The 27,799-nt window shown below is 36.3% G+C and overlaps 1 protein-coding gene across 6 annotated transcripts; it reads right to left on the reverse strand.

The window, feature by feature from the left end:
• Window positions 1-369: 369 nt before the first annotated feature.
• LOC138310660 (uncharacterized) lies at window positions 370-26,060 on the reverse strand. Of its 6 annotated transcripts, none has more exons than XM_069251950.1 (11): window positions 25,919-26,060; window positions 20,934-21,024; window positions 12,164-12,520; window positions 11,858-11,890; window positions 10,591-10,713; window positions 9,837-9,855; window positions 3,788-3,927; window positions 3,165-3,230; window positions 2,565-2,672; window positions 1,846-1,947; window positions 370-749 (listed from the first exon to the last, which is right to left on the reverse strand). In XM_069251950.1, exons 1-11 carry the CDS (start codon window positions 25,919-25,921, stop codon window positions 724-726), a joined length of 1,068 nt encoding a protein of 355 aa, XP_069108051.1. In that variant the 5' UTR covers window positions 25,922-26,060; the 3' UTR covers window positions 370-723. The 6 variants fall into 6 exon arrangements, with proteins under 6 accessions (XP_069108051.1, XP_069108053.1, XP_069108052.1 ...); XM_069251952.1 differs by lacking the exon at window positions 25,919-26,060 and adding an exon at window positions 21,171-21,194; XM_069251951.1 differs by lacking the exon at window positions 25,919-26,060 and adding an exon at window positions 21,156-21,178.
• Window positions 26,061-27,799: the final 1,739 nt, after the last annotated feature.

The following is a 27,799-nucleotide window of genomic DNA, read 5'->3' on the forward strand; positions in this document are numbered from 1 at the left end:
TTTGTTTGAATAAGTTAACGTCATATAAACAGCCAGAGTCATTTAATGGCGGCTACCCATGTATGTAGTGTGTTTTGGGAGACTGTGGTACGATGTATATTCGTATTGGGTTTTCTGGCAAATTTTTTTGCCCTTTTTATAATACAATCTCACTTAAGCAAGCAGCCAGAGACACAAAAAACAAGCACACACCATCCGATCACAATACATTGACAACGGGAAAACTCTCTTTATGCTGAACGCTAAGCAGGAGCAGAAACTACCACTTTTATGGACTATTGTGTCTGGATCAGGGAACAGAAGAATGAGCCTTAAGCAAGAAGAGTAAAAATATGTACCAACAATGCAGTTAAAACAAGTAATACCTGATTTGATAATAAGATAAAATTTATTTGTAATAACATCAGTATATACAAATAATTAGAGTAGGAAACCATACACACCAAAACACAAAATAAATATACACCTCTTTCATAACGTGACAAGATATTAATCAATCGATATCTTTATAAGAACAGGTGATACACTAGGATTAACCCTGAATATACTTTTAATACTTCATTTCTACCATAGCTAATTCAAAATAAGTTAGCAACCTTTAACAGTTAAATCCATCATATAAATAACTATACAACAATCAAACACATATATACAACCAAATAACTCATGAATCGTGTATTATATCGTTAAATACATATCATGATTGTGTTCCAACCAATCCTGTCAATGTGCAGATTTGGTCCGTTTTACTGTAAAATAAAAAAATAAATAAATAAGTATATATTTCAATATTAGGCATATATTAATTGAGTAAAAAAGATATCCCTTTTTCACGATCTAGTAAGGCAATTCATACACATTCTGGTGTTTATTGAAATTAAAACTCCAAAACATTCTGTTCAGGTTGGAAAGTAAGATATTGATACACAAGTAGTGAACAACTTATGTGTGGCGTGTGACCATGTCGATAAATACACTTCATCAGACAAACTCTTCATTATGCTAGCGTAGTGTCCGCATAGTCCTATTCATCGAAACATCACACTAACTCTCCACTGTGTAAAACCAATATATATACATAACATTGTGTTGTATTCTCAGCAGTGCCAGTATCAAAATTGGTAATTGATCCTGAAATATTCTTTCATTTCGACGACAGCTCGTACATTTCTAGTTGCAATTGTGCTGCCTGAACAGGTGACAGTGTCAATATCGCTTTAGTCATCGCAACCTCACATACAAAAAACTCACTTCTTGAAGTTTTTGTGTAAGAATATCATTACATATTTCAATCCAATTTTTACATGTAAAGGGAGTTAACTCGTAATACCTATACTGTAGTACTTATAGCGTCCTTACGTATGCAGAACAAAAATGAAAAACTACCATTTTACAGACATATTTAGTATATTACCGTGTCTCGTTATTTTTTACACGTGCTTTACTTTTTAGTTTAAAACAAAATTAATGTAAAGCAATATAACCAATAGTATGACGAAAACAAATCACACATATTTAAGATGCAAAATAGATTCGAAATGTTCAATGTATAGAAAACAATGGAAGAAATAATTTCCCATCTGCGCATATTACAGAGTTGCATCCCTTGCTAGTAGGTATCCATTGTGACGTCATAATATTGCGCGCGAAACTCCGTTGTTTTCTCTTAAAAGTAGATGTTACGTTCGTAAATATATGATGTCACAATCAATACCTACCCGCAAGGGTAGACAATTCTGTAATATGCAACTACTGAATAGAAAAAATACTGTACAGTTCGCTCACCCTAAGATTACGTACACGTTCATATTTAGACTTTTCAATCATGATTATTATTTCACTTACAGTTATTACAATTCTCGTAATTGTTAGCACCTGGTGCACACCTTGCTACGTTTTCGTATACACCTGTATCGTGGTCCGATACCGAGTCGGAAAATCGTCTTCCTGCAGTAGATTGTATACAAAATATATATTATCAATAAATAATTTGCGCAGGTATCAAACTTAATTAAATGTATTAAACGTTTTACATTTAATCAATTTGCAACCAGTTGTACGTGTGATAATTTGTTTCAAATAGTTGTCATAATTCTAGACATAAATCAATGAATTGTATGGATTTTCATTTTTCATTAACATACATGATACATGTACAAGATATCTAACTTAAAAGACGTATCTCCTATTTAAATCGCACCTGTAAACCGTACGCGCTAGTTCATATTTATATCAAAGTGTGATATTATTTAGGATACATCTATGTGTGGGTATTCCTCTCTGCTGTACATATAGGTTTTCATCACAGTTTTAAAAATAAAGTCATTATACAATAAATCACTTTCCTTTCGCAAAATTTTTCGCATAATTTTGCGACACACCAACGCGAATTAAAGTATTTCGTGGATAACTGCTTTAAAATGTTATCACAAAAGGAAACTACAATACTTAACAGCCATGGATCTCAAATTATAGTATTCATGAAACGAAAATTAACGAAGACGCGAAGTGGTAGGAGGAACGGAATAAAATAAGGATAAATATATAGGTGAAAAGATACAAACCTTTATCTCGGTTCTTTTTATACGCGGCCTTTGGTACAGGCTTCAAGAAATGTTTTGGATTGACACCTGACTTAATGATTAAAGTTGATTCCCCGTACATGTTGTTAACTGCAAATAATAAAATCGCAGTTCAATCTCTGATATCAAACGACGTGGAAGCCAATTCCAATCTGATGTTGAGACTATGCCAACCAAATCCTTCTGTTTTGTTTTTTCCATTACAGTAAACGTTTTGAAAGAATGCTATTCGTCGAATCATAGACGTTGATAATTGACCAAGTTGAAACAAAATTGATTAAAAAAAGAATAAACCAAGTTATAAGCAATGTATATAGAAAGCTGTATACAATGATCTGGTTACCAACCTTTCGCCATAAAAACCTGGTATTAATATAGACATATAGCCCCCAACATTGCTGCCAAGTTTCATTGAAAATGATCCTATAGTTTAGGAGAAGTCAGGACAAAATGTTTCTACGGACAAACATACAGACTAGTTGAACTATACACCCTTACCAAGTTACGGGGGTATAGTAATTGCAGGTATTTCAATTGATTGGGACTACAAACTCATTTTCCATTTCCAAATAAGTTTCTTACCTACGGTGTTTTTCTTTGGTTTCAAGGGCTTTCGAACAGCCGTGTCGGTGTAAACGCCCTTGTTTGCTGCAAATGGAAAATGTCATGTTTTTACATTTAAAAAGTCATATCAAAATCAGAAACATCTCGAGTAAAACGAATTGTTATCAAATACCCATGTGACAAGAAACGCTACATCCTTTGAAAATAATGTCCCCGACAAGGTTAACGATTTTAATTGGTATAGTTGCAACTCAAATGTCGTATTGAAGGATAAACATGAACGTGTATTTATGTTATGGAGATTTAACACAAAATCCTAATGGTCGCTAAATGAATCTGTTTATGATGAGAGGGCAATTAGATCTTTAAGTTATATCTCCATAACATATAAATAATATATTCAAGTTAATCATTATAGTTTAATCTGTTTTCATGTCAACCCAATTTTATTGATGGACTCTTTCCTCTTCGAAAGTGTTACGCAATCGTATCATCCAATCAAATGTAACATTAAAAACGAATTATCCGATGATAACTTTGAAGCCAATGAAAATGCTTGTTACAAGCAAACATAACCTTTGAAGCCAATGATTGTTATAAGAAAGATTATACGATAAAGCAAGCCAAATGTTGAAGCGAACCTCGTGTGTTGAGTGTAGTTATATACTGGTGATCATCTCGTCTGTCGGTTAAACCTTCATATGCGCCGGGAGAATGGACATCCGTGTAGTGATGGGACGATATGGAGACACCTTCACTCAAGTGTTCCGGCGACGTTTCTCTGAAGAATGACAAGCATATTAAAGACATCATTCAACAATCTTGCCGTAAATACCAAGTTTGAAATAACAATAGGTCAAATACAATGAACTTTGTTCTGTTGGTAAGATTGAATTGACGTCCTATTCACCGCCAGGGTCATTTAAGGACAGCCGCCTATGAAGGCGTGGTGAACAAATTCATATTTCTCTTATCCCGTCTTTGTATATTACAGAGTAATCTCTATTGTTGGTAGGTATCGAATGTGACGTCAGGATATGTGGAACACATATAACGTCATTTCCATCGAAACATCTGGCGTTGTACACTTGTTTGTTTGTTTATTAATGCCCTAATTACAGCCAGGGTCATGTCAGGTTTGTTTATTTGTTCCATTATTTTAACGTCCTATTAACAGTCAGGCTCATGTAAGGACGGCCTCCCATGTATGCAGTGTGTGTGTGAAGTGCGAGGTGCGTGTTTAGGAGAATGCGGTTTGTTCGTGTAGTGTCCTCTTGTATAGTGGAACTGTTGCATTTTTAAAGTGCTGTATCAATAAAGCATACCGCCGAGGACACCAAGCAACAGACCCCACCTGGTCATATCATACTGTCATGTAAGGACGACCTCCTATGTATGCGGTGTATAACGTGTCAGAGGTATAAGTGTGTTTTGGGCGGGTGCGGTATATTCTGACAACGGGCGAACCAGTCGTCCTACTCCGTGTATGCTGAGCGATAAGCACCTTTACAAAACACGACGTAACACTTAATACTTACCCGAAATGGCAGATAACTGATACGTAAATACAGAATCTTCCTATGTTAAAGATCGATATGTGTCCTTTAAGTCACAATGAATTAGCAAAATCATTTTGTACAGATTATCATAATATTAATGACACTGCAGATACTCTCAATCAGTATTTCGAAAAATCTCGTGTAATTTTACCATTTCAGAGTATGATTATTCATACCTTAGTTGACATGAAAATGCGTTATCCGAAGATGGCTCAATTATGTAATATGAGAGACTTCAAATAAGATCAAACAACCCTCATGATAATCCCCAGATACATGATGACAGCGTGTCACTTACATAGATCAACGTTATGACGAGGCATGTAAATAACTACACAAGCAAAATAATTAAAATGCGAATCCTTATTTACAAAAGCTTTTGATTTAAAGTACATATGATACAAAGCTCGCCAACCTTATAGGATGTTGCCAGATCCTTTATTAAACGGAATCATTTTAACCATATTGCTACATAAGAATTGTGGCAATGGGATACGTTTTCTTTGACCGTTTTACAAAACAATTGCTACCGTTCAACTGTTTCAATAGAATGTTAAATGGTCATATTGTTAGAAGTCGAAAGTCCCTAGTAACAAAAGTTCAGACAACCGCCAAAGATGTCATCTGCTTCATTTTCTCTATCGGACTAGATTTATAAGACGTAGAGTACCTAAGGCCCGGTCCCACTGAAGAGCGGGTTAATTACGAATTAATTGAGCTTACAAATTTTAGCCGCTTGTTGTCATCCGCAACAAAATGGGACGAAAATAACAAAATTATCAGTGTGAATTACGGATATATTGATAACGTACACCAAATTTCTGACAAACAAAAGCTGACTTTTCACGAATAAAAGCGAATACGATAGTAGTTATAGTTTTAGTTTACGCAACACGTTTGTTATGTATTCGCATGTCGACGTGATAGTTACGCTATATCGCTATCAAATCTCAAAACGTTGTCATTTGCGGATATCAACGAATAACAGCGGTTATACAGCGCATATGATAAATATGTATTGAGTATATATTGCGTACGATTAGCGTATGTAATGCGAATGATTTCCGCAATTTCATGGAGTTCAAAAATCCTTGGAACAGAAAAAACATGTCATTGCGGATAATTGCGGACGTGTACGGATATTGAGTGGCTGATACAAGTACGATTTACGAATATTGCGCATGTTCAATGAATGTCAACCAATTTTGTGCCCAATGCATTCGCCAATCTTTCTAAACGCCAGTGGGACCGGGTTCTAAGTTTATTTGAGTTTTATGACCTATTGACAGCCAAGGCCATTTAGGGCGAAACTACAAATCAAGCATTAATCTAAAGATCCAAATAAAAGATACATAATGATCGCATCTACAAGACAAGGATAGCCATAGGCAAGTAAGAGCTAAAGCACATTTTTAATAATTTGTTTGGGGTTTTCGCGATATTTTTCCTTACTGATATCCGTTAACACATACATGTACATCAGAAGTGTAAAGTATGTTGATTACTTCCGTGTTGTATATATACAAATGTACCATATATATTATGTTATTATATAGTCAGGAACTCGGCACTTATTTTAACTTTCCCGAATAACAAAGCAGTCAAGCGTGTATATAATACACTGAAAAATTACTTTATATTGATAAAATACTTTGTAGCAATGACGAAATACAGTCGAGCCATTGAATAAATCTTACTTATAATACACAAACGATGTTATAGCGTCATACCAGCCCTGAGAATCGCGAAAAATAGTTAAGGACAAATATTAGAGTATGAATAACTAAATTGATAAATTATTACAAATTACACACAAAGGATTACACAAAACACCAGTATTTTGTTAAAGTAAGCGGCATACCTCAGTGAGATAACACTATAAAAAGGACAACAGTTCCATAAAGACAGTGCAACAACACAAGTATACTTCAACACATACATACGACCTTTAAAAGGTATTTTATTTTACTTTAAAAATAGTATCAAATAAATTGATATTGAATCTTAAAAGAGCAATTTGGCAATTACATCATTATAACATATTCAGAAAAATTAAGGTCTTTTGTTTATCGATACATATCAGGAGAGAATCCGTCATGAACACATATTTCACTCATTTTGTTTGTTTGTTTGATTAATTAACGTCCTATTAACAGCTATGGTCATGTAAGGACGGCCTCCCATGTATGCGATGTGTTGCGTGTATGTTGTGCGAGGTACGTGTTTTAGGAGACGGCGGTATATTCATGTTGTGTCTTCTTGTATAGTGGAACTGTTGCTCTTTTTATAGTGCTATATCACTGAAGCATGCTGCCGAAGATACCAAGCAACACACCCCACCCGGTCACATTATACTGACAAAGGGCGAACCAGTCGTCACACTCCCTGTATGCTGAATGCTAAGCAGGAGCAGAAACTACCATATTTTATAGATTTTGGTGTGTCTCGGCCAGGGGACAGAACCCAGAGCCTTCCTCACAGGGGCGAACGCTCAACTCAAGGCCAAAAGTGAGGCAGTGCCAAGGGAGGCATTAGGAAAGATAAAGTCAGTTAGAAAGAGAGAAAAGATAAGATCCTAAATTTAGTCGCCTTTTACGATCATGCAATAGGGTTCTAACGCCCTACATGCAGGACTCGCTCACAACTTCGAATTTATTTAAAATGGCGGAAATTAATAGTAGTAGTAAAACTGCAATAAAACGTTGAGCTATGAGAGAAAAATATTCTTCCATAAGTGTGCATGAAGGATAGGGATATTCTACCCTCGGGATCACAAAGTCACCTTTTGTGACCCTCAGATAGAATATTACTATCCTTCATATATACATATGAAAGAGTCTGATATTATTGGACAACCTATACACGTGCTTTAATAAAGTGTGGAATTATAAATAGACACATTCAAAACATACACAATGGATGAATTAATAAACAAGAGGCCCATGGGCCTAAGCGGTCACATGAGTTCGGATAGAGAATGAAACAAAGACACAAAAAATATATATTGGCCCATAAGGCCCTTGAACCAGTCAGTGATTTTATAACTGACATTTCAATCTATGAAGAGTGTCTGGTTCCATCAAATCTGTGAATTCAGAAGATTTTTTTTCTTCTTTTAGTCATTTTGACCCCTTTTCGCCCCGCCCATCTACCCCTGGAGGTTGGCCAGGACCAATACGGATATGATGCTAAAATGCTATCACAGGGTAATAATTCTAACCAAGTTTGACCTATTGAAAATTAAGCAAATAATGCTCATAAATGTGTTTTTCCAATATCAATTAAAATAGATTTGACCCCTAATCAGGGGAAAGTCTGAGATGCCAGGGCCATGAAATTCACAATTTTTGTAAAGGGCCTTAAAAAGACATTCCAATCTATGAAGAGTATTTGGTTCCATCAAATTTGTAAATTCAGAAGGAGACTTTTGAAATTTTATCCATTTGACCAATTTTGGCCCCACCCTCTGGCCCCTGGTGGTCGGCCAGGACCAATATGGATATGATGTTAAAATACTATCTCAGGCTTATAATTCTAACAAAGTTTGACTCATTTCCTATTACGAATGACCAAATAATGCTCAAAAATGTCTTTTCCCTATGTAACTTATTGTAAAATTGACCCCCCCTCCCCAGGGGGGAACGTGAGACCCCAGGGTCATATAATTCACCATTTTTGTAAAAAGACCTCAAGCCCTTCAATCTATGAAGAGTATTTGATTCTGCCATTTCTGGAATTTCAGAAGAAGATTTTTGAAGTTTTAGCCTATTTGACCCCTTTTGGCCCCACCCCTCAGGCCCCTGGGGGTCAGTCGTGGAAAAATTGTTATTAGGATTCAATGGCCTTCTCATACTGATAATTCTGACAACATTTGACTTATTTCCTATTACAAATGACCAAATAATGCTCAAAACTGTCTTTTCCCTGTATAAACTATAGTAAACTTGACCCCCTCCCCAGGGGGGAACGTGAGACCCCAGGGTCATATAATTCACAATTTTTGTAAAAGACCTCAAGACCTTTTAATCTATGAAGAGTATTTGATTCTACCATTTCTGGAATTTCAGAAGAACATTTTTGGAGTTTTAGCCTATTTGACCCCTTTTGGCCCCACCCCTCAGGCCCCTGGGGGGCCGGGACCATATAATTCACAATTTTGGTTAACCTTTGGCTATGAAAGGTTTCTGCAAAATTTCAACAAATTTGGTTCAGTAGTTTTGGAGAAGAAGTCGAAAAAGTAAATTGTTTATCGCCATACGACGCACGACGACGGACAAAATGCGGTTAGAATAGGTCACTTGAGACTTCGTCTTGGGTGACCTAAAAACACACTGATTAATACAATGACAACATCATCTTTTGCATATATTTTGCAGTTAAAACATCATAAAATCCATAATTCATGCTGTATAAGGCAGCTAAGTAGTTAGCTTAATTCATGCATCGGAAATACCAATACAAGTTTTGTTTTATTAGATTTTTGTAAGAATTGGTTTGTGTTAATAATGTCCTTTTCTTTAGCAAATAGACTTATTCCCCCTTTCATGGATTTTACATTTTTCACAGTACGAGTTATGACCCTTGGGAATATAGAAGAGGCATTTGATTGGTCAATGTGTCCGAAGTGGGTCCCAGACCCAAAACATTTCATCAGAACCCTAAGCGTCAGGCAGCCATATTGAAATTTTACTCCTCAACAATTTTAACCTGTTTTGAATTTGGCTTTTAAACTTTAATTTGGAACGCCCATCCTTTCCCACCCTATAACGGTTTTTATTTTTGTATATCTCATAAGGACTTGTTTGCCTTTTTAGGCGGTTTTTACTTTGTAAACCCCACATTGGCTTTTTGATTTATTAATTCTTGAAGCAAATATTATGTTAATTTAATAAATACCCTGTCACCCTCTGTGAGGATGGTCTTATTCATTAAAGTTAAGTTGTTACTTGTAAAAGTGTAGATACATAAGGAATATTATCTGTTTGTGTACAGTTCCTAATCATTCCCGCTTAAAACTAGAGATGGAAAATGTATGAAAGATGAATAAACAGGGCAAAGTGGGCAAAGTAAAACAAGGTAGTCCCCATTGAATACCAGTGCTAAAATATAAATATGAAAAATATAAACTTACATATCTCCTTTCCGACGACCTGAAACAAATGAATTACGCATAAATGGTAAATGGAAGGTTCAATAACAAATGCTATCACAGAAATATAAATATTTTTTTCTTTGTTTTCATACCAAATCTGTCTGTCTGTTTGGCCAATACTATTTTATATACCACAATGAAAAAAAAATCCGAGAATGGCGCTAATATTATGTTCTCTTAATGGCTATCTCTTATTTAAAGGCCACAACCAATAACTAAAACTTTATCAATAATGATTTTAACGTCAAAATAAATTTATTCGTGAAGTTACGGTACCAAACAAGTGCAATATTAAGTGTGTTAAAACTCAAGGTCCATGTCGCTGTTTTATCAAGTGGCAAAGTGTAGTTAGTCAACTACTGTGTAGTTAATCAATTACTGTGTAGTTAGTCAACTATAAATAGTCGGGTTCATTTAAGGTAAGACTGTCTCTATGTTTTGTAATACTGCGATGTGTTCTTGTTGTTTCTCGTTGCAATAACGGAAACATTTACAAATATTGTAGTAGTATGGCAATGAAACATACTGCCAGAGATCGGACAGGACACCCCATCAAAGCAGTCGTCCCACGAACAGAATTTTAACATTTGCTTTATCTAATCGATTTTGTTAGGAATGTGATAAAAGTAGCCTTAACTGCAAGCTAACAACACTATTAAAACTCAATTTACATTTTAAAAGACGTTTCGGTTATGTAAATTTAAACTGATACATTTAATACACAATAACCTACCTGCTTTTTTGGTCTTTACTCTGACGATGATGATGGTTGTTATGAGAGTGAACATCAGTAATATACCAAGACCAACGCCTGAAGCTATATATACTTGACTTTTCGAAAACTCGGACTTGTCTCCTTCAAAAAAGGAACAATTCAGTTTGTTGAATAGGCAAAACATCTTATAAATATTTAAAGAAAGAAAAAAAAACATTCGATAGACTGGTCCAAATTATACTGTCTTTGTACATGTAATTGCCTTTAGCCACTGAATATGTAATTCCGACAATTGTTTAAATCGTATGTGCTTTATTCTTCTTATCACGAACCAAGATGAGCTTTTAGTATGTTATTGATCACCAAACCTTCAATGTATATATTTTAATTTTAAATGCACAACAAATAAGAGCTGGAAATGATTTTCGGCAGTTCTGGCAAAAATCATTATATTTATATCTATAGTGAAGTGAAATGAGTATATACGGTCAGAGAATGAAGTCAAATTGAGGTCTACAATTTCATTACACATTTTAACAGTGTCATTAGTAATTGTAAAGTGATTTCTGCAGATATGTTTCCATCCAAAAATACTTTAAGCATAAACGCAAACCATTTGAATGATTTTCACAGCTTAATTCACCACACCTTTTTTTTAATAGGTTAATGAAGAGACAACCAGACGTCAATATTTTCGCCCAGTGACGGCACATAAAACTTAAACTACAATTCTAATAATAATAATCTTTAACTCATTGATAAATGTAATGGCAGACTTATCTATATTATCAAAACTTCAAAAACTTTCATACGTAATTTGATATGATAATATATAATAACGCTCCCAACCATTTTCGTATTTATTTTCACTTGTTAAGACGTCAAGACGAAAAAAAAACTATTTTGAAATGCTTTGTTCTTGTCGAATCAAATTCTTTGATATCGTATATTCTGTTTGGTATTAGAAATATAATAGCATTAAAATCAACTTTAAATATGGTTTATTAAAGACCACTTCTAATTTTAGTATCGGTATTTTCTTTATTTATAAATCTTAAAATCATGCTCTATGAAGAAATCTCACAGGTCAATCTGATATCTCATTACATGTGAATGCAAATTAGTAATTCAAGAGATTTGATGCTAGCATTTATAAAGCACAATGTAAATACATGTATAAACGTGCAGTAAAATTTATTTAATCACATGTTATAACAATAGCACATACAGGAACGTATATTGCATGCTAAACTGCTATGAATATCACAAGCTGTTTGAATCATACCTTCATTAGAAGTACCTGGCATCTCAATAAGCCCTGTAAAAAGCACGGGCATTTTTTTGTCATTCAGTTAGGCAGGTTTCAATGGTTTGAATACTTTAAAATTAGTAGCTTTGTATTTACTGCAATGATAGTTATTCGTCACATTCACGCTTTAGACATTTCATTATACATTTACAAAATCATTACTTAAATATATTATCAAGACTTAAGCATCAAAATATAGATGTCATACGAGAAACCAATCCCAGTATTATTGCGAGATGAAATGCATGCTGAATAGTGCGAGGTATACAAATATATACCCACCATCTACTTCCGGTTTTGGCGTCGTTGGCATTTTGTTAATGGTGAATACTCTTGTTAAGTCACTGTTCCCATCTATGTCAACTTTATACTCCCCGAATGTATCCGTCGTTACGTTGATTACTTCCAATCTGATGTCGAATAAAGTTTTGCCAGTTGTCCTATCACGTACTCCTCGGGTAATAGATTCGTGGAAGTTCGGCGTGTGTTGTAGTTCTTGGAATTCAATGTCCTGACCTAGAGATCTCCACCACCACGTCACATGTGGCCTGTCATAAAGGCTTGCAGTGAATGCCATTATATACCGGTCTCTATTTATTAAAATCCACGTGTCGTCAGTTGAGGTTAGTTGGCAGGAAGCTAGAAAAGACAACAAGATTATTTGAAGGGATACTAAATTCAATTACAGCTGTTTATGTTTCAATAAAACTTTTGGTTTGGTTTATCATATTAAGCATTATTCTCAATATCTTTTGGGGTTATGAAGTCATGGACAAAAAATGGAAGGAAATTCTTCGCGTCTATGAAAAAGAATGTGTGTCAGTTTTTTGTCTATGATTTCATAACCCCAAAAGATATTGAGAATAATGCTTATAATTTAATTCAGGTAACTCACTCAGGTACTAATTAGGCATAAATTTCCTTACTTTTATAATTTATAAATTTAGTTGTGGCGCAGTGATATCTTATCCAATAATTGAGTTTGGCCAATGACTGTGCCGCTCTAAAAATTCCCCGCGAAAATGTCTTGTATATAATACTTGACGTACAATGCATCCGATCTATTGAAAAATAATTAGTGGGGAGGAGAAATAGGTTCCCATGTACCCCTCTGGCAGTTTTTCGAAACATGTTTTTAGGACCGGTTTGATGCCTAGTTTCATTTTATGCTTGTTGCCATCGACAACTAATGTCCCATGGGGGTCATATGGCGGCTATCTTGGATTTCAGGTATCAAAAATGGTCAAAATGACACATTCGCATATTCGCGCATAGATAGAGAACCAGACAACATTCAGAGGCAAATAAACACACTTTGTGATATGATTGAAACATGCTGAATACGATTAAATCATAATAATGACGTTACGTCTTCTCATTTTTGTGAAATAACGGGAAAACAACGAAATTTTCAGCTTTTTTTCCCTGTAAAATCGATAAATGTCATAATTTTTATCACAAGTAAAACAATTGATGGACAAATCACCTTGTAACAGTCATTTCAAATTGCACTAACCCTTGTGTAAACACACGTGTACTATAAAAAGATACATCGCATGAGTGAGATGGGAAAAAGAGAGGGATCCCCCCAATAAAAAATGGCCAAAATGACACATTCATATATACGCGCATAGATAGAGAACCAGACAACACACAGAGGCAGATAAACACATTTTTAAATATGATTGAATCATGCTGAATACGATTAAATCATAACAATGACGTTACGTCTTCTCAATTTTTGTGAAATGACGGGAAAACAATGAAATTTTCAGTTTTTTTCCCGTAAAAATCGATAAATGTCATAATTTACATCACAAGTAAAACAATTGATGGACAAAACACCTTGTAACAGTAATTTCGAATTGCACTAATCCTTGTGTAAACACACGTGTACTATAAAAAGATATATCGCATGAGTGAGATGGGAAAAAGAGAGGGATCCCCCCCAATAAAAATTTATCAAAAAATGGCCAAAATGACACATTCATATATACGCGCATAGATAGAGAACCAGACAACAAACAGAGGCAAATAAACACATTTTTAAATATGATTGAATCATGCTGAATACGATTAAATCATAATGACGTTACGTCTTCTTATTTTTGTGAAATGACGGGAAAACAATAAAATTTTCAGTTTTTTCCGTAAAAATCGATAAATGTCATAATTTACATCACAAGTAAAACAATTGATGGACAAAACACCTTGTAACAGTCATTTCGAATTGCACTAACCCTTGTGTAAACACACGTGTACTATAAAAAGATGTATCGCATGAGTGAGCTGGGAAAAAGAGAGGGAACCTCCCATCCCCGCACCAAAAAGAAAATGCAGATGAAAAAAATATTGAAAAACAAAATCAATAAATTAAAACTCCAAATATTCTGTCAACACACATTGTAACAGTTATTCTGAATTGAACTGACTCTTGTCTAAACATATGTGCATTACAAAAGGATATCCATAATTCAGGCAGTTCCTAATAAGTAATAACTTATTTCTTTTTAATGAAAACAACTGTGTTCGAATTATTCTCCTTCAATTTTGGATATACCTCCCCATGAAAAAGGTGTACCATTGTGATTCCTGCTCGCATAGGTTAAAACCTACAAATACATTTGATATCTGCTGAGGAGGAACAGTCACAGGCTGGGCCGCTAGACCGGGATCCTAGGAAAACAGTCAATTAGAATGAGAGGATATGGACCGTAGGTAAAAGTCAGTGAAAGTAGTCTGACCACGCTAAAAGGCAGCAGACATGATGTCCTGGAACCAGGACCCATTATGGAGAGCCAAAGAAGCCGCAAGGGTTCTAACCTCATGGGCAATCTCCTTGCGTTTCGCCCAAGATTAATAATTAGACTGCTCATAAGCAGTCCTGATCACCTGACTTATCCAGCTGGAGATGTACTGGGAGGAGAAATCCTGCTGACCCTGTTTAATGGGCAAGAATAGTACATCGCCCCCTTGTTTTATCAAGGGAAAACCTAAGCGTCCGACTGGGACAAAGCAGCCGATCATTCTCCTTCGACTCAATAGAGATTGTGAATCTTTACCAAAAAGGCAGGATCAGTGAGTAGGGTAACAGAGCTATATCTGGCACAACGAAGCACAGAAAGTGAATAGATGGATATCACTCCTCCTACGGCCTGAAACAAAAGCTAGCAGGAAGTAAAAAGTAAAAACCTTAATGGAGACCGACACCAAAGGCTCTTAAGGAGCCCCTTTCAGTCACACAAGTGCTAGATTCCACTGTGGAGCTAACTGTCGTTCCCTAGGCCTGTCCAGACTGAATCACCTAATCAAGGCAGACAAAGAGTTGGACGACCCTAACTCTGGTCTACCATGAGAATACAGTACACTGGAAATAGCCATGCGATAGCCTGCAATAGTACTAGAGGCAAGTTTGTGTTCCCTAAACAAATAGAGAAGGGAATCCGCAATCAGCTGGGTAGATACCTTGACCTGATCAATCGTCATGTCGATACACCAATCACAGACGATCTTCCATGACTGTTAGACGGCAGGTGAGGAAGACTTATTTATCAGGCGATGCGAGCTGACATGTCTTAAGAAAAGCCTGACTGAGCGAGGCCTCCTGGGACAGCTTCCACGCTCTTGAATGGATCTTCCGGGACCGAGGCTGGCGCAGGAAATTGGTTCTGAGTGGGAAAACCAGAGGAATATCCACCAACAGAAACAACAAGAGCTCTGAAAACCAGGATTGTCTCGGTCACTGGGGCGCTATCAGATGGAGGAGAAAATGATGCTCCCGAAACTTCTATTAGAACTCTGCCCACCAGGTTGAATGGAGGGAATGCATAAGCATGTATCCCCTCCCAATCTAGGAGATAGAGCGTCCACAGTCCAAGTCATGTGGTCTGGCACCGGAGAGACAAAAGTTGACTATTAGTTGTTCAGGGATTGTTTGTTTGTTTGATTTATTATCGTCCTTTTAACAGCTATGGTCATGTAAGGACGGCCTCCCATGTATGCGGTGTGTTGCGTGTATGTTGTGCGAGGTGAGTGGACTGGGAGACTGCGGTATGTTCGTGTTGTGTCTTCTTGTATAGTGGAACTGTTGCCCTTTTTATGCCGCCGAAGACACCAAGCAACACACCCCACCCGGTCACATTATACTGACAACGGGCGAACCAGTCGTCCCACTCCCTGTAGGCTGAACGCTAAGCAGGAGCAGAAACTACCACTTTTATAGACTTTGGTGTGTCTCGGCCAGGGGACAGAACCCAGAGCCTTCCTCACAGGGGCGAACGCTCAACTAGTCAGTTAGGAAGAAGAGAAAAGATAAGATCCTAAATTTAGTCGCCTTTTACGATCATGCAATAGGGGCAGCAGGTACAATTCTAACAAGTGGCGAAAAGGTCTATATGAGGTCTTTTCTACACCTAGCAAATGCCCTCGAAGATCGGGAGATTTAGCTGCCTTTCTGCCCACAACCGGCTTGCCTGGAACGAGTATCCGCCAGAACATTCAACCTGTCTGGAAGATGCTTGACTAAGAGAGTCAACCGCATTTTCTGACAGAAGAGAAGAACACGAATGACGAGGGCACAAAGGACGTGGGACTTTGCCCCCATCCTTTCTCTCCAAATAATCGACAAATGTCTGTAGTCACACAAACCACCTTGGAATGTAGAATCTTCCGAAAAGCCTGCAGAGCCAAACGAACAGCCTTATCTCCAGCACGTTGATGTGCTCGGTGACCTGATCCCCAGACAACTCCCCCGACTGGCAATGGCCGTCGAGGTCAGCCCCCAACCTGTCATCTGTCATTGCTCCAACGATTCCTGGACTAGATGGAGTATGAGTGAATCGTCGAAATAGATGTGTACATTTATTTTCCTGGAGTGATGAAATCCTACTCCAACCTGCAGCAGTTTAATGAAAACCAAAGTAATAGTCGTGAGACCGAAAGGATTTAGTTTTGTGGAAATGAGCTGTGTATCGTGTCTTCAGGACAAAAAAATCAAGGATAATAATTCGTACACAGTGGTACGTTTCGTTCTGGCACGAGCCGATAATTTATGAAAAATTCTGTTTCCAGTTGTTCACTAAAAGAGAGTGGATCATTACGGTTCTAACCACGTTCTAGTTGTAATTGGGGCCACGGTGGCCGATTTGTATGATGTCTCGACATATTACCGCAAGCCCTCCACCTCTGTGTAGCTTGTTCGAATCTACAGCGGCAGTTGCCAGGTATTGACTGCTGGTGGTGATTTTTCTCCAGGAACTTCTTCTACCAATAAACCTGGCACATCCTTACATGACCCTGGCTGTTAAAAATGTAATTGTAGTTTGGAACTGTCTGAATTATAGATCAGGGAATATGTAATTTATGAGATTTTTTTTCTCTATGAGTAGTGTTGGGAGGGGGATGTCCACGATTCATCTGTTAAAAAACATAAAATCTTTTTAAAATACACATATGTTTACATAAAGGTAAGTGCAATTCGAAATGACTGGTACAAGATGTTTTGTCCATCAAATGTTTTACTTGTGATGTAATTTGTGACATTTATCGATATTTTAGGGAAAAAAACCTGAAAATTTCATTGTTTTCCCGTCATTTCACAAAAATGAGAAGACGTAGCGTCATTATTATGATTTAACCGTATTCAGCATGTTTCAATCATATTTTAAAAATTTTTTCTTTACTTGTGATAAAAATTATGACATTTATTGTTTTTTTAGGGAAAAAAGCTGAAAATTTCATTCTTTTCCCGTCATTTCACAAAAATGAGAAGACGTAACGTCATTATAATGATTTAATCGTATTCAGCATGTTTCAATCATATCACAAAATGCCTCTGAATGTTGTTTGGTTCTCTATCTATGCGCATATATGCAAATGAGTCATTTTGGCCTTTTTGATACCTGAAATCCAACATGGCCGCCATATGACCTCATGGGGCATTAGTTGTCAATGGCAACAAGATAAAATGAAACAAGGACATAGTCATTCAGATCATCCGCCAATTGAGATATCAAAGCTGAAGTATGATTGATTGTGGAGACTTATGTGTATGAAAAAAAACAGGAAAAAGGAAGTTGAGCTAAAGAAAGATGGAGTATAATTCAAGTAAAGCGGGGCTGCAATTGTTGAATCAGGTATACAGCCTTGACATTTATATTAGACTATATACACAGAGATGGGTGGAGTTTTGCAAAGTAACATTTACCATTTACCTTATTTTCAGCAATGTTTCCATGGTAACGGGAAAAATGCAAAACATGAAAACTTAAAAATAGCAAAAGGTACTACTAGACCATAAAAAGAATGTGTCTATGAAGTTTCGTGGAAATATCTCTGCTGGTTTTAGAGTTATGCTCCGGAAATGAACCTGCTACAAAAATATGATATTTTCAGCAATGTTTCTATGGTTACAGAAAAAAAAGCACAAAAAGTGAAAACCTAAAAATAGCAAAAGGCCCTACTAGACCATAAGAACAATGTGTCTATGAAATTTCTTGGAACTATCTCTGCTGGTTTTAGAGTTGTGCTCCGGAAACGATTCTTACACAAAAAATCTGCCATTTTCAGCAATGTTTCCATGGTTACAGAAAAAAGTACAAAAAGTGACAACCTTAAAATAGCAAAAGGCACTACTAGACCATAGGACTAATGTGCCTATAAAGTTCCGTGCATATATCTCAACCGGTTTTCCGGTTATGCTGCGGAAACGAACCTGGTACAAAAATATGATATTTTCAGCAATGTTTCCAAGGTTACAGAAAAAAGTGCACAAAGTGAAAACCTTAAAATAGCAAAAGGCACTACTAGACCATAAGACCAATGTGTCTATGAAGTTTCGTGGAAATATCTCTTATGGTTTTAGAGTTATGCTCCGGAAACGAACCTGGAACAAAAATATGATATTTTCAGCAATGTTTCCATGGTTACGGAAAATATGCAAAAAATGAAAACCTAAAAATAGCAAAAGGCACTACTAGACCATTAGACCAATGTGTGTATGAAGTTTCGTGGAAATATCTCTACTGGTTTTAGAGCAATGCTCCGGAAACCATTCGTACGGACGGACGGAACCCATTTGTATATCCCCCGCCAACTTCGTTGGGCGGGGGATAACTAGACATCATACCGGTCCTTAAAAACCATCTTTCGAAAAACTGCCAGAGGGGTACATGGTAACCTATTTCTCCTCCCCCACTAAATCTTAAAGATCTAACCAAACGAAATGGATGTTACATATGAAATTTATTTATATACGAATAGCCAGGGTCAAAGGCACGCCCAAACCCCGTTTATGTCGTATGAAGTGAGTTTGAAGTGCGTGTTCTTGGAGCCTATAGTATATCTGTGTTGTATTCTTGTATTGATGTTGCTATCTCACTGAAATGAAATATGCTGCCGAAGACACCAAACAACACGCCCAATCGGTCACATTATAACGGGTAAAAATTAGCTAAGCAGGAGCAGAAACTATTACGTTTATAGATTTTGGTGTGTTTCGGCCAGAGCCTTCGTCACAGGGCCGAACGCTAAACTAAGTGAAGACTCAGTCATACAATTAAGTATTTGCATAAGAGTTTACGCATAACTCATAATGAGTTTTTTTCATTAAAGAATAAATGAAAATGTTGCATTACGCAAATGTACTTTTATTGTTTAGCACTAACAATATGCCATTAGGGGTCATTTTGTGATGATCGGTGTGGTCGAGGAGTGTAGTGGTTAGTTCACTCACCTTTCATCTTATTGACGGGGACGGGGTCCAATCCCCGGCACGCACGAGAAAAGGTCAGGGGTTACCTGTTAGATCGTGTGGGTTATTTCCGGTTTCCTTCCACGATAAGTGTTATAGACGATCGGCGCGCTTACATCCGCTCTATCGAAAGTTATTTGTTTAAGTTATATAAATTATTCTGCAATCGATGCAAAATTAAGTTTAATATAAAATACACAGAGACTATTATAGGTTGAAATGTCTATATCGATCTATCTATGTTAGCGCTATTGGAGAATTGCAATGTACGTAACTAAATCATTTTTTCTTGAATTAAGTAAATAGATCAAAACGTTTTCTGCAAATATTAAAACCTACTTCGTCTGCTCAATTTACCTTCAAGTGGCTTAGGCCAGACATTTGAAAGGCTACCATGATGACCTCTAATTTGGTTTTTTAGGACATCTGTTAAACTGAGTGAGAATAAAGCTATCTTTCTAGTAACATTATATATTGTTTAGAGCTTTTTAGATTTTGGATGGTTAAGCCAGGGTACAATACGTTACCTGTTGAAAACTACAAAACGTGATTTTAGTACAAAATATCACTCAAATACGAACACACTACATTCTGTTTTGGTAAATGCTTGATTTAGATAATTTGTATTAATATATTTTTGGAAAATGTTTGCTGATGCGCAGGTTCCAAATATCGACCTATTGTTTCTATCTAAAGAAGCGCATGGTCAATGTGTTAGAATCGGATCATTCTTTTGATTATGACGTCATAATGCATCAACATAGTGTTCATTACATCAGTATTGTTGAACCTTAATTCCTCTGATTGTAATGTATAGAATTTTCTAATTGGACTTTTAGTAACTAATCACCTGTCATACAAGACACACATGGATCAGTCGGTTAATACGAGTATTGACACAACTTGCCTTCGGTTATCATTGGATTCTATAATGTTGGTATACAAATACTGGTTGGTAAGTTAATTAGGTTAAACGTGCTATCAACGTCCAACAGATGACTGAAAGTCACTTATTTGTCTATACCGTGTTCTCTTTGTAATGTATCTGCGGATACTGGGTGAAGTTTATTTTTAACTTAGAATACTGACACGGTAAGTTCACACCATACCAACAACGATGACGCTAATTAGAATACAAACGTGTTTTGTTTCCGCCATGGAAGAGAGCAAAGCCTTACTCACAGCGACTCCGACTGAATGAGTCAAAATTGTATGCCTACGTAATGTGTAAATGTGCGTATACCTTTACAAGTGTAATTTGAAATATTATTACCTAATAGAAATTTAATTATCTTTACTTACCACAGTAAGCAAAAATCAAAACTGCAGTTAAACCCCGTCGGATTGCAGCAAAAATCGTTGTCGTCATTTCTTTTCTCCCAATACCAAGTATCTGAAAAAATGGAGATTTACACCATTGATAACACAAGGATTTATCAATATAATATTAAGTATGTGATTACCGTTCCTTAAAAGCACTAAGTTCATCATAAATAAAACTATTAAAATAAAAAGGTTCATAACTGCCTATTGTCGCACAATGTACTCTAGATGACCCTAGGGCCTATCCCTAAGTGTGATCTTATTCATATTCGCTGACGTGTATTGGCTGTATAAGTAAGACCTAATGTCCACTTGTACACACTTCCTTGGGTGACTGACTATCCTTGGCTGGCCGAGGTGCAGTTTTTATTTACTAGTTTACTCTTAATAGTGTAAACTAATAAGTTAAGGAGATAAGCCAAACACTGTAGCATATAAGTGCGAGGGTACAACTACGAGGCCCGTTAGGATCGAGTGATGTTCCCTCTCGCACATATAGTACAGTTTGAGGCTTATCTCAAACTTAAAACACAGTTTTTGTGTTAATATTACCTTACTATACAAAGCATTCATTACTTATACACTAGGTCGGTAGCATATGCTGAATATCACATGTCATGCCAGTAACGGGTAAAGCATGCACATTTTCACTAAAATGTTTATGCGTTCGGTCAACCAGAACAAAGCATTCATCACATATAAACCTGGCGAATCCAAAATACCCATAGTGCATCCTTAAATAACGAAAATGATTTATTTCTAAAATGCCTTCCGAGGATTGACGTAGCCTTGTTCTACTAGGACAACGTCCTTACTGGTGATTCTACGAATAGCGATACATTTTGTCTAGAAGTTGAAAGGGATTTTCAATGTGTGATTTAATGAATTGTTGATTTATGTCCTTTGGATCTACATGAATGTACTTTAACATCATGTACATGTATTCCTTAACAGCCGTAGCTGGTAGGAGCTTATATAATTTATGAGTGAATGTGGAAAAAAGTGTTGAAATCAAAATGGCTAAAGATCAGCCACTGTTGTTTATATGTACGTGCAACATGGAACACGCTCCATGGACCACTGTTATATGCTCTATTCAGTGTTAAAAGAATATTATAATTATCATCGACACATAGCAGGATGCATTTAAGCTTATTTTCAAATATGGATGTAGCTTGAATTTCTGAATATTGTGTAGATCTATGAATAATATGTGTATGTTCTTAAAGATACATATATTGATAAAAGTCTTTGAAACTCTTCAGGAAATGTTTATGCCTTGACACTTTGAACTGTGCTCAGGATTTACCAAAAATTGGTTAATAAGTGACCGTCCAAAAATGACCATATATAAACAGGTCAGCGGTTCAAAATCTGAATATTAACCGGCTACAGGGCACTTATAGGCCAGTTATGGGTACAATCTTTACATTCCATGAAATAAATTATGGAAACTGGTTGTATTCCCTTGCCATGGAAAGCTGCTAACATCAAAGTCATATACAAAGGAAAAGGTGATGTAAATGATATCGACCCATCTCTCTCACCTCTTGCTTCAGTAAAATAATAGAAAAAGTAATTTGTAAGTATCTCTATAGTTACCTACGTGATTGTGAACTTACCACTATACATCAGTCTGGCTTCGTTCCCGGTGATTCAACTGTGAACTAACTTCTTTCGATATACAATAATTTCACCGACTCATTAGACAAACGAAAAGAAGTTCGGTCTGTGATATAAGTAAAGCCTTTGATATAATGTAGCATGAAGGACTATTTATTTAATTATATAAATTAGAAACTTGTGGTTTTAAAAGGAAATTGCTAGGGTGGTTTAGAAATTTTTACTGAAGGAAAGAAAGTGTTTTAACTGAAGGCATTTTCTCTACCTTTAAATATGTTTATGCTGGAGTCCCCCAGGGATCCGTCTTAGGCCCTTTTAAATATTAACGACATACTAATAAACTAATACTGTTACTAGTATTCAAATTGTTTTCAGATGACACTTCAGTTAGTTAAGTAATTGATGCTAACCAAAGCTATGCTGTCCATATACTTTCAAAAAATCTTGCAAATATAAGTGCATGGGCTCTGAAATGGGACATAAAATTTACCTACAAAAACGTAATCATTAATATTTCAAAGAAACGAAACGCCATTCATCCCGATATATACTTTGACAATAACACGGTTCATACAGCTAGCACACATAGACATTTAGGAGTCTAACTTTCTGACGATTGTAAATGGACTCACCATATAGATTATGTATAATTAGCATTTAAAAGGATAAATAATAAAAAAAACATTTATAAAACTTATATTTTACTTATTTTAGAATATGCTGATAATTTATGGGATAATTGTACTGAACAATGTAATGTAAACTTCTGCTAGAGTCTGTTTACTCAGAAGCCGCTAGAATTATAACGGGATTCCGCAGAGGTACATCCCATGATATACCTTACAGAGAACTAGCTTGCGAATCTCTCTCTGATCGGCGTCAAAAGCACAAACTTATTCTTATGCTTAAGATACTCCGTGGCTTTGCTCCACAGCATTTGATTGAAAATGTACAACCATTTTTATATCAGCTTGAACATGAGAGATAAGAATGACAATGAACTGCAAGTTACTATACTAGTTTTTTCCCCAAGAACATCCAGGGAATTTAATTCGTTCGCTTTTAAACCTTAACTTATCGAATGTTAATACTGCTGCACAATTTAAAACACTCCTTTTTAACATTAATAAACCTGATAAAACAAATACCTTTATAAACAAAGGTTCTCGAAATATGAATATTGCTTTGTGCCAGCTGAGAAATCCCTCTAGCAACCTAAATTTTGACCTATTTCGCGATCATTTGAAATATTCTCCAATGTGTTCTTGTGGCCTTGGTGATGAAACAACAGTACACTATATGTACATATGTTTATGCCCATTATTAAATGAACAAAGATCATCACTCAGAACCAAAGGCTTTGCTCCACAGCATTTGATTGAAAATGTACAAACCATTTTTTTTTATATCAGCTTGAACATGAGAGATAACCTCTAAGAATGACAATGAACGGCAAGTTACTATTACTAGTTTTTTTTTCCCAAGAACATCCAGGGAATTTAATTCTTTCGCTTTAAACTTTAACTTATCGAATGTTAATACTGCTGCACAATTTAAAGCACTCCTTTTTAACATTAATAAAGCTGATATAACAAATACCTTTATAAACAAAGGTTCTCGAAAATATGAATATTGCTTTGTGCCAGCTGAGAGAAATCCCTCTAGTATCCTAAATTTTTACCAGATGCTTTTTTCGTTTCTTCAATTTGAAAAATATTCTCCAATGTGTTTTCTTGTGGCGTCTTGGTGATGAAACAACAGACACACTATATGAATTATATTTTTTCTTGCTCATAGATGTTTACATGCGTACCATTACTCAAATGAACCATTAAAGATCATCACTCAGAAACCAAAGTACATCGCAAAAACTCTAATACTCCCCCATCGCACCGTTTTAATCATGATTTCAGAGTTATTCCATTTTAACACAAAACTTTACTACATTGGGGGGAAACAAAAGAACTTTTTTAATGGAAGAAGTTCAGGTTCTAATATATTTAGTGATTTAGACTATGAATGAATGTCCTTTGATCCCCACGATGCTACAAGTCCAATATCCAGTCGCTAGGCCTTTTAAGTTATTCACTAGAAGTAATTTTAAGACTTTAAGCCTGTTTGACACCTTTGACCTTTGAAGTTTAAGGTCATTCATTTGAACAAAATTAGTAACCCTTCATCCCAGCATGCAGACCCAATATGTGCCATTAGAAAAAAATTCATTTAAATATCTTAGCTTATTTGAACCCTGTGACCTTCAATAACGGCCAAGGTTATTCATGTCACCCAATAGGAGTACCCTGGACCATTCGATTCTTGAGGAGTTGTTTACATTTTTGAGCCTATTTGATCCCTGTGACCTTGAAATAATGTCAAGGTCATTAATTTGAAAACAAAATTGGTAGCACTTCATCCCAGCATGCCACAGGCCCAATATCAGGTATCAAGGCCTCTTAGTTATTCACAAGAAGGCGTTTAAATATTTTATCCTTTTTGACCCAAATGACCTTGAATGAAGGTCAATGTCATTCATTTGAACAAAACTGTTAGACTTTCACCACAGCATGACGCAGTGTCAATAAGAGTGCCCTGGGCCTTTCAGTTCTCGAGAAGTTGTTTAAAGATTTTAGCCTATTTTATCCGTGTGACCTTGAATGAAGGTCAAAGTCATTCATTTTACCAAACTTGAAACTTGGTACTAGCCAAATATGAGTATACTGGGCTTTCAGTTATAGAGAAGAAGTAGTTTAAATGAAAAGTTTACGCTAGGCGCACAGTGCACGGCGGACGACGCACGATGACGAACGGTGCATGATGACAAAGAACCTAACAAATGGGCATTTAATTTTGATTTAATATAAAAATGCTACATCACCAACTGGTAATCTTTACTGAAAACATGAGCAAATGAATTAGAATTGTTTTCAGTAAAAAAGTTACTTACTTTACACTAGTATCATCGATGACAAGTTTGAGCTTTTTATTTCTCTTCATTCAATATAGAGGTATTTAAAATAATCAATTGCATCCCTAAAATAGTCTATCACATTATGCCGTATATATAAGTACTGATTGCGAAGACAACAAAAGCATTTTGAATGTCTATGTTTGAGTTAATTAGACAAATATATACGACAAAACATTATTTATAGTTTAAATGATACCTATAAGTTATGCTCTGTTGGCGGTGAAATTCATCACAGACGCAGACACAGACGTAGTTAAAAACATATTGCACTTACGATGTCAGTAACTAATACGTATGCTAGATGAAATCACATGATAGATAGAGCGAAAATAAAGCAATACGAAAAAGATATGTTATATTCCTATTAACTCACCATAAATCACAAGCCAACAATCGTCAAAGTTATATCGATATATCCCTCTTGGTAAATTTTGAGGAAATAATTCAATCCAAAACACCTTTCGCTCTCATAAGCGTGTAAGCTACCACTATTTACAATGTGCGTGTACACAAAGGATTAGCTTACTTGTACATACATACACTTAGCGGAGGTCAGTCATATCCTTTTGTCGTCACCTGCACGGAAATACACACGCTAAACCATTTCATACCGGGACACGCTAGACCATTTCATACCGGGAAGAAATTACACATTGAAACTGTTGAAGTTATAGACTTCGACGTGTCTCTGCTAGAGACAGAACCCAGAGCTTACACAGGGCGGTAGAATTGTACCTGCTGTCCATATTTCATGATCGTAAAAGGCGACTGAATTTAGGTTCTTTTATCTTTATTTCTTCCTAACTGGCTTTGTCCTAACGTCTCCCATGACAGCACCTCAGTTGAGACGTGAACACTGTGAGGAAGGCTCTGGGTTTTGTCCTCTGGCCAAAAGCATCATAGTTTTAAAGTTTCCGCCACTGCTTAGCGTTAAGCATTAAGGGAATTGGTCGAATGGTTTGCCAGTTGTCAGTATAATGTGATCGGGTGGGATGTGTTGCTTGGTGTCTTCGGCGGTCAGTGATATAGCACTATAAAAAGAACAAGAGTTCCACTATACAAGAAAACAAAACATAAAATGTACCCCACTTTTGGTCTTCGGTTGAGCGCTCGACCTTGTGAGGAAGGGTCCCATGACTAAAATACAAACGTTTTTAAAAGTGGTTGTTTCTGCTCCTGCTTAGCTGCATGAGTGGGACGACTGGTTTGCCGTTGTCAGTATAATGTGACCGAGTGGAGTGTGTTGCTTAGTGTCTTCGGCGGCATACCACAGAGATCACGGTATGGTAATTATATCGGAACTAGGTACTCCCTGAAGAGAGAGTAAGAAAATCAGGATTTGAACAGAGCTAAAATTGTCGCTTTTATCTGCATTTTGTGATGTATTTGGATACGGACAATGATATATAAATGGTTTTCGAGAAGTGTCGCAAAAAAACTTGTCAGATGTAAACATGCCACCATACCAAGGGAGGTACCAACGTAAATCGCCTGTCGTTAGAACAGATGCTGAAAAAGAACTTTCCACCGCTATAAATACATATTTTAGTACTACAATACTCTATTATGATGTATAAGGGTAGATTCACACGAAGAATACTTTGCCAACACACACCATAGTCTGTAAAAGTGGTCGTGTCTGCCTATCGCTCAGCGTAAAGGGAGTGGTCGGACAACTAGTTCGCCCGTTGTCAGTATGACATGACCAGGATGTGTGTTATTGGTGTCTTTAGCACTCGCATTTTTACGGTCATGTAGTAGGGGTAGCAGGTACTGTTCTAATGCCCTACCTGCGGACAGTTATCCAAATGTCCGACACTAGTTAATTTCATTGAAATTACGCATGGCAAAAGTCGTCTAGGACATTTGTGCCGTCCCAGGCATCTCTTAAGAGACATCTCTTACATTGACATCATCTACATTTTCTGATTTTATGATATCGTTATGGTCAATTCCAATGTTGTGTAGAACTGCACAATCCATTATAACTGTACGTGTTCCCTCATGCGATGCACGCATTCCGTCATGCAAGCAGTTTAACCTTCGCTTTAGTATCCCAAAAGTTTGCTCTGTCAAACCTCGAGTCCTGGCATGGCTTCTGTTTTAATTTTTCTGAGCAATGACGGAATTTCTTAAAGAGTAATCAGAGTCCCCTTGAATGAATCCTCGATACACCAGTTTTAGATTTATTGATTGAAACGTGATATCAGAATAGTTGAAGTAAGAAAACTGACTTTCCTAACGTTTCCCTTGG

The sequence above is a fragment of the Argopecten irradians genome, chromosome 16, assembly GCF_041381155.1.
Source record: "Argopecten irradians isolate NY chromosome 16, Ai_NY, whole genome shotgun sequence".
In the NCBI taxonomy this organism is placed as follows: domain Eukaryota; kingdom Metazoa; phylum Mollusca; class Bivalvia; order Pectinida; family Pectinidae; genus Argopecten; species Argopecten irradians.

Bases quoted from the DNA above. Each gene is read 5' to 3' on its own strand.
- LOC138310660 (XM_069251950.1), bottom strand. The intron at 11,891-12,163 runs GTGGGTATATAT...TGCTTTTTACAG, and splicing joins GCCAAAACCGGAAGTAGATG to GGCTTATTGAGATGCCAGGT. The intron at 2,673-3,164 runs GTAAGAAACTTA...TATTATTTGCAG, and splicing joins ACCAAAGAAAAACACCGTAG to TTAACAACATGTACGGGGAA.